The 8,121-nt window shown below is 65.7% G+C and overlaps 1 protein-coding gene across 1 annotated transcript; it reads left to right on the top strand.

Annotated features, from left to right (window-relative positions):
- Positions 1-1,123: 1,123 nt before the first annotated feature.
- On the top strand, positions 1,124-5,333 carry LOC137160042 (DLA class I histocompatibility antigen, A9/A9 alpha chain-like; the record flags this gene model as incomplete). The annotated part of the gene is made up of 2 exons (XM_067558495.1): positions 1,124-1,202; positions 5,070-5,333. Coding segments are annotated over exons 1-2 (325 nt in total), but the record flags the coding sequence as incomplete, so codon positions are not given.
- Between the last annotated feature and the right edge of the window lie 2,788 nt (positions 5,334-8,121).

The following is an 8,121-nucleotide window of genomic DNA, read 5'->3' as shown; positions in this document are numbered from 1 at the left end:
CAAGGTGCCAGGCAGGGGAACCAGGCCTATGGGGATAGAGAGTCAGTGGCCTGGCTCCCCCTGGCACTCCCTCGCCTACAGCACTTGCCCCAGGGTGGGGCACCACAGGGGCAGAGCTGCCCCAGCGGCTCTCTGGGCAAGGTTTAGGGGGTTATGGCTGAGGATGCGGGGTGCTGGGCCCCGCACAGCCGGGGAAATCACAGGGAGCCGGGGCAAACTGCAAACGGCCCAGAGCCACGTTCCCAGGGAGGAGACTAACCAATAATAGTTCCCAGAAGTGATGTAAACATCCGAGTGACTTGTAAACAGAAAGAAAACACACCAGGGGCTGGTCATTGTCATTGCCTGGCTTAGAGCTGGGGGCCGGGCTGGGCTGGACTGGGCACCAGGACTTCCGGGTTCTATCACAGCTGGGGGAGGGGAGTGGGGTCTAGCGGTTAGAGCAGGGGGCTGGGAGCCAGGACTCCTGGATTTTGTTCCCATTTGTGCCATTGAAACACAGCAAATCAGACACTTCCCTCTTTGTGCCTCTCTCCCCAGCCACGAAATGGGGCCAACAACGCTCTAGGGGTGCTGGGATGATGGTATTATCACCCGTCACCGGGGGGGGTGGGGGGGGGGGGGGGGTATTTCATTAAATGAGGCAAGCGTTGACGTTCCTGGAGTCACTGAGTGTGGGAGACTCTCGGCTCCGTTATCAGAGCCCAGCCCTTGGGGCTGCGGAGAAAAGCTTGAACCGGGACCCGTGTGCACCCGGCCGGGGAGGGGCGGGTGTCGTGTTCTAGCCCGTGTAGACGCACGCTCGCTAGCAGTAACGGGCGGGCTCCCGACCCCGAAGCGGCCCGTCTGCCCGAGCCGGCCGGGCCTGGGTGCACTAGCCATGGGGCGGGGCCCGTGGCCCGGGGGGGGGTCAGGGGTGGGGGCGGGGAGCGGCCCGGGTTCCCCCGCTGCACCCAGCGCCGCTCACAGACTTTCGCTTTCCCGGGCCAACCTGCCCATACGGGTTCTGCCCAGCGACCGGTGACGCGCCGGGCCTGCGCGTCGCTATTGGAGGGGCCGGTCCTCTCTCGGCCAATCCCTGCAGCGGCCAGGGTGCCCGGTTAGTCGCGGGCTGTTCCCTACCACTTACGGACCGGGCGTTATGGCGCTGGCCCTGCGCCTGCTGCTGCTGGGGGCCGTGGCCCTGCCGGGGGCCCGTTGCGGTGAGTGCGGGGGGCCGGACCTGCGGGGGCGGGGGGCAGACTGGGCGCCGGGCTGGACGGACCCTGGCTCTGACCCGCCCGGGGGGGGGCACGCTGGGCTCTGCGCTCAGCACCAGGCGGGATGGACCCAGGCCCGGTTCTGGCCGCGGTGACAGCGCCGTGCTCCCCGCGACGGGCAACTGACTGGCGAGGGGCGCGGCCCCGCGGTGCCCGGCGCTGCACATGCCCCCCAGCCCCGCAAGACTGCCGGCCAGAGGCATCCATGGGTTTGTGTCACAGGCCAGATTCCCGGGTCACGAGCCGCGCCGGGCCCGGATTCCGACTGCAGGGCCCGGACCGGCTGCTGTGTCTGTGCTGCTGGGATCCCCTGTAACAGGCGGATAAAGCGCTTCGGGACCCGGGTGGGGTGGGGGAGGGGAGGGGTAGCCAGCTCCTGCTTTCCCTAGTGTGGACGTGGCTCTGCCACGGCAGGGCTGTGCCCAGTGCTCGGTGCAGCAGCAGCTCTGACACCCGGCCCGTAGCTCGGCAGCCGCTGTGCAGCTGGGTGAGGCTGTGGCTGGGTCTGGGGGTTTGTTTGAAGTGGTTCAAGCCGCGGCGTTGTTCCCTCGCAGCACCTCAGTCCCAGGCTGGGTTTGACACACACAGGGCTGGGCCCCAGTGCAGCCTGGCCCCAGTGCAGCCCCATTAGGGGCAGGGAATTAAAGGGGGGCAGTGGTTGCCCCTGCACTGAGGAAACGGGAGGCCCTCAGCTCAGGGGGTCACACCCACGGCTGGCGTAACTCCAGTGGGGCAGAGCTTTGCCTTGGGGCCTGTGGAGTCGGGGTGTGCGCGGAGAAGGACGTTAATGGGATCATGGAGGGTCTGGCTCCTTTTAATGAGGTTGTATCCAGCACCAGCTCCATCGGTGCTTCGCTGGGCCCTCTTCACTGGCAGAAAAAAACCCTGTGCCCATTACACTAAAGGTGACCTGAGGGGGAAATAGGGTCTGTGTCCATTGCTGCTGCTCCCTAATGCAGAGTGAAGGCCCCAAAGGGTTTTTCCCGGCTTGTTTTATTCTAAGTCTCCTCTTCCCTGTGTTGCTGGAGGTCTCCTTGGAGCACCAGGCCCTGGGTGGGAATTCTCCATCCTCAAATGAAGGGCCTCGGGCTGCTGGATCTTTACCAGGGACAGCTTCTCTTCCTGCTGCTAGACCAGTGCTTTGGTTAAGTAGGAGCTTTTCCACACACAGTCTCGTTCTGATGTAATTAAACCGGTTTAGTTAAATCAGTGCAAACCCCTCTGTGGACCCTCTTATTTTGGAAGAAGAGTGGCTTTCTTCAGGTCAGTTTAAGCTAATTTAGCCTAAACTGGGGGGGGGAGGGGTGGTGGGAAGCCACTCTTATATTGGAATAAGAATCTCCACAGGGAACTTTGTACCAGTTGAACTGAACCGGTTTCCATTTAGTTATACTGGTGCAACTCTGCAGGTGGACAAGGCCTAACCAACTTCAGCTAAACTGAAAAAAGCCACCTTAGACTGGGATGGGAGTGTCCACACAGCCTCCAGCACTGGTTTAACTAACCCAGTTTAAATTCACACTTCAACTTAAACTGGTGTAAACTTGTGTGTAGCCAAGGCCGAGGTGTTAACAACGAAGTGTAAACAGTTGGAATGGATCTTTTAGGACTGGCGGACACGCCGTGTTTGTACCACTTTATACAGTTTGAACCCAGCACAGCTAAGTCTGTACGAGCACTTACCAGGGACACAGTGAAAGCGGCACAGATCCTTCCCCTGCGTTTACAGCAGTAAGCTGTCTGGTGTCACGCTCCGTGTACCCAAATAACTGCTCTGGTGCTAGTTTGGCAAAAGGAACAAACAAAAAACCAAGTCCCATCCCCGAACTGAAATAGTGAAATCAGAGCAAAACCTGGTAGAGCCGGCCTGAGTGTGAGCGTTTCAGGGCAGGGACCCCAATAATAATTCCTTCCCCTCTCGTTTTCTCGGGTTTCATGCCCCTCCCCCCCCCCAGTTCTCCAACTGCCCCATAGAGTCTTTCAGGAAAGACAGGGTCAACAAGATGGGCCTCTCGAATGGGGAAACCAGCCATTTTTAAAGAGGAGCTATCTGCACTGCTGTCACCACTTTTTTTTGTGTGTGTGTGTGTGGCAGTGCCCAGAAACCTCAGTCATAGTCTGGGCCCCCACTGCACCAGGTGCTGTACAGACAGAACAAACTGGTCCCATCTGAGTATGACAGGAGAGGACAGAGGGCTATAGACAGACGGGGGCCTACAATGAGGCAGTGTAGGGCAGCGTGGCAGGCTGGGGTCTCTGCACAGCAGTGGCTGTTGTCTGGTTTTGTTGGACCCTGGCAAAGGAGAGTGTCGTGTCGTGTTGTGGAGGATTTTGGAGGGTGATGAGGTAGTTTTGCGGGTGTTTGTGGTAGCTCCTCCCAAGCTGGGGGCAGCGCGGCAGACAGCGCGAAGGGGCTGTTTGTGAATGTAAGAAGCGGGCGATGAAGGCTGGGCTGTGGCCGATGGGGGGTGAGAGGCGATGTTTGGGTACCCAATGAGATGATGGGGCAGGAGGGGACAGGCCAGGAAGGGCCCCAGGAGTGACGTGCGGCAGCTGCTGTTTGCTGTGGTAGCAGATGGAGCCGGGCTGGCACCGAGCGAAGGGAGCTGTGCTCAGACTGAGGGGCTGGAGATGGTCTCTGAGCCGCGCAGTGACTGGTCTGAGCGGGGTGAGGCTGCGTGTGTCACAGCCGGGGCAGGATGTCGCGTGGGTCCAGCCACGATATGGGGAGAGCCTGGCCGGGTTTAGCTGTGGGGGCGGCTGGGACAGGCCGGCTCAGAGCTGCTCTGCAGACAGAAGCAGCGAGGTGCAGACAGGGCCTGGCTGGAGGGCCCAGCGCGAGGTGCGGGTGTGAGGTGACAGCCGGTTCCGGGTGTGACTGGCAGGCAGGGGTGTGGGGTGTCAGGGGGCAGCAGGCAGGTCTGGGGGAGGGTGGGCAGCTCTGATGTAACCACACTGAGCCTGAGCTGGTGACTGGACACCCCCGAGAGATGTCAGAGCCCGGCCAGACTGCAGCTGGGGCAGGAGCAAACAGGTGTGGGGCTGGGGCAGAGCTGGGAGTTGTGGGGCTGGGGATGGTGGCAGCTGAATGTGTGTTTGTGGGTGACTTTGCCCAGGGATAAGGTGTGGGGAGGAGGGAGGGGACCGAGGGTCAGTGTCTGCACCCCAGGCCCTTTGTCTGGGATCTGTGCCCCTCCCCCCCTTGGCCCTGACCCTGCCTGTGGATCTGTGGGGTGAACCCGAGGGCAGGGAGGGGGCATCAGGCTGTGAGCTCTGTGGGGCAGGGCCCATGCAGCGCCTGGCACAACGGGGCCCCTGATCCCTACAGGGCCCTGGGGGCAGCCGCAGCGTGACTCAGTGACGGTAAATTGTGTGCATGGCCCTGCCCCCCCCCGCAGCCCTGCCCCAGCTTCAGCTCCTCCCCCCCCCCCGCCGTTCTCCTGCCCCCTCCGCGGGGGGCTCCTCCCGTGCGATGTGCTGAGCTGCCCCATAACCAGCCCCTGCTCCCCACACCCCTGCTGGGCCCCTTCTTCACACCCCGCTGCCAACCTCGCCCCCCTCCAGCCCTGGGCCCGCCCCCTGCCCCTCCCCCTCCTTCCTACGCATCGCTCAGCCCCGCACCTCCCCCCGCTTCCCGGCCCCTTCCCCATCGCCTCCCGTCCGGCTGCTGTGTGGGGCCCGCCCCCTCCTGGGCCCAGGGTCCTGCGCGCAGCCCGCCGCAGTCACGGGCCGGGCGTGTAGGTCGGCGAGTGGCGGGTCGGTTCGGTGCCGGTCGGTTCGGTTCGCTCTGACCCCGCTGTCCTCCCCCAGGCACACACTCTCTGCGCTATTTCTACACGGGGGTGTCGGAGCCCGGCCCGGGGCTGCCCGAGTTCAGCACGGTGGGCTACGTGGACGGGCAGCGCATCGATCACTACGACAGCGCGCGGGGCAGCGCGGAGCCACGCGCGGAGTGGCTGGCGCGGAGCGAGGACGCGCAGTACTGGCAGCGCAACACGCAGATCTACCAGGGCGCGCAGCCCACCTTCCGCGCGAACCTGAACACGCTGCGCGGGCGCTACAACCAGAGCGCGGGTGAGTGCGGGGCAGGGCGATGGGGGCTGGGGTGAAGGGGGGCCTGCGGGGGGGCGGGTTCAGCGCGGACGTTAGTGGCCCCCCCAAGCAGCGACTCGCGCCCCTCCCGGCGGCGCCCCCGGCCCCGCCCCATCGCTGCGGCTGCTCCGCCCGGCACAGACCGGCCCGCGCTGCCCCCTCCTCCCCCCGGCCGGGCCGGGCTCTGCCCCCCCGTCCCACTCCCCACACCCGGAGCGGGGGTCCCGGCCTCGCAGCCCCACGTGTGTGGGTCACGCCGCCCCACAGCCCGCCCGGCTTGACATGTCCCGGCCGGGGTCACATCGGGGATGGTTCCCACCTCCTGCGCCGAGCCGCCGCTCCCCCCCCCCCCGCCTCTGTCCTGCCCCCCATGTCTCGTCCCTCTGCAGTCCCGGGCTTGCCCCCCACCCCTGTCCCCCCTCACCCCTTAACTCTGTCCCCACTGCCCTCCAACACCAGCTACTGTCCTGCCCCCACCTCTCCCCATGTACCCCCCCGGCTCTGTCCCCCCAGCCCCGGGGCTGTCACTGGACCTGGGCACGGTTGATGGGGCTCAGGACATCTCAGCACTGGACCCGCTGCTGACCCGGTTTTTCTTCCCCCCCCACCCCCCAAGCAAGGGGGCAGCTCAGCCCCTGCCGGCTCCCTGCTGTGTGTGGGGGAGGGGGGCCTGTGGAGCAGTGGGGGGCATCGGAGGCAGTTCCTGCCTGCCCCACCCCCACTTACTGCCATCAGGGACAGGGAGGGACCCCAATGGAGTGGGAGGGCAGAGAACCCAGGAGTGAGCTTCACCCCACACCCCCCATCTCCAGCCCACCTGCTGGGCTCAGCCAGGGGAGGCTTGGAGGGCAGTGTCTGGGCAAATCCTGCCCCCCCCCCAGACACTGCCGGGGGCTGTGGGTCTGTCTGGCCGTTTGCCCTCTTGGGGTTGATGATGTGGCAGCCTCCCACACACCCCTGCTCCCCCTCCGGCTCCTGGGCGGGGGGCTCCCCTCTGAGAGTGTCTCAGACCCCCCCACATGGGCTGAGGAACCTCCCCAATCCCCAGCGCTGAGGGAGGTGGGTCCTGTCAATGTCCCCCCCACACACACACACACAGATCTGCCCCTGTGTGTTTAGCAGCGGCGGGGGCCGCAGGGCTGGGGAGCGGGACTGCGACGTGGGGCAGAGCCGGGCTCCAGCCCCACCAGTGACCTCGGTGCAGGCAGCCCCATGACCCGTCAGGCCCCTCGGATTCTGCTCCGTGCCCAGGTGGTCCCTTGGCTCAGGCTCCTGCTGCTGGGTCCCTGCAGCTGCACCGGCGCCCCCTTCCCCCCCCGTGTGGTCTTGTCTGCGGTGACAGCCCAGCCCCACGGGAGCAGCGGTGGGGCAGGAGGCAGAGGGATGTTCCTGCCAGCTCTCTAGGCAGACGGGGCTCAGCCATGGGAAGAGGCCTCCAGGGCATCTGCCCATCCCCACAGCAGTCAGGGCCTGGGGGGAGAGGCCGGCTCTGTCTGCCCATCCTCTGAGCAATGGGGCTGCAGGCGCAGGGCCGGCCCTCACAGCCCGCTGCTGACGTGGGGTGGGGGGCTCTGCACTCCCTCCTGCCCCCCCATGCCTCCCCCAGATTCCCTCCTGCCCCCCATTCTTCAGTCCCAGGCCCCTCACTGTGGGGGGTGCTGCCTCCCCACTCAGACCCTTCCCCTCCCCCCCCCCCCCCCCGAACAGCTCCCACTCCCAGCACTGAGCTTTAAGGTCCTCCCCACCCTGGGGTGTCCTGGCTCCTCCCCCTCCCCCCACACTGCTTTCTCTGTGTCCCCCCCCCCACAGGGCAGCACCATGTGGGGCCCTGGGAGAGCCCCAGGGAAGGGACTGGGCTGGAACTGGGGGGCAGGAACAGTGCATGTTGTGCAGGAAGGAGGATGTGGCTGTGGGGGGCTGGGGTGGGTGTGTAAGTGGGGCAGAGGCCCCCCAGGGCTGCAGTTCCTGTTGGGGCGGCTCCCGGTGCTGTGAGGAAAGGCTGCAGATCAGCGTCACCCACCGAGCGTCCAAACCTCCCGCCTCAGACCCAGCTCGCTCGGGAGATCGGCCCCACAGCGCGGGGTTTGCACACACGGTTTCCTGCCGGCTGCGCCAGCCCCAGCGGCTGCAGTGACACAGGCAGAGCCGGACCCGCCGGTCGCTGCCCGGGCACCACGGAGGAGCCGCCAGGTCCCTGCTCTGCCCCGGTGCTGCAGGGCGGTCCCAGACCCCTGCTGCAGAGCAGAGCCGGGTTTGCCTCCCTGGCTGGGTCTGCCCCCCATGTGCACACAGGGGAGTTAGGGGTCGGGTCTGAGGGACCTGACCTCTCATCAGTGCCCCCCACTCACCTTTGTGGGGTGCAGCGTGAAGGAGAAGAGGGGGCTGCTTGACCCCCTCCTCCCCCGTGCCTGGCTGGGGATCTCTGCGCTGCTGTGACCAGCCGCCCTGCATGTCCCAGCAGAGCCGGCTGGGGCAGGGACGACACGGAGCCCCTCTCCTGCGCCAGGAGCAGCAAAGCTGCAGGCTGGGCAGCTCGTCCCATGCGCCCCCCACAGACCTGCCCAGGGCTGCGGGGAGACGTCTAGGGCCGGCAGCACAGACCCCCCGGGGTTCCCCGGCAGCCAGCGTGGGCTGGGTGTGCCGTAGGCTGTGTCTTCCCAGGGCTTCCCCTCCTGCTGGCAGCCCCGGGTGTTCCCACCCCTGCCGGGCTGGAGCCGGATCCCGGGGCAGGTTTCCAGTCCCCCCAGTCTGCCCAGCACAGGGTGGGGGA

The sequence above is a fragment of the Emydura macquarii genome, unplaced genomic scaffold (genome assembly GCF_026122565.2).
Source record: "Emydura macquarii macquarii isolate MOO-44397 ecotype Brisbane River unplaced genomic scaffold, CSIRO-AGI_Emac_v2 contig_2112, whole genome shotgun sequence".
In the NCBI taxonomy this organism is placed as follows: domain Eukaryota; kingdom Metazoa; phylum Chordata; order Testudines; family Chelidae; genus Emydura; species Emydura macquarii.
This window is presented reverse-complemented; position numbering and strand designations above follow the sequence as displayed.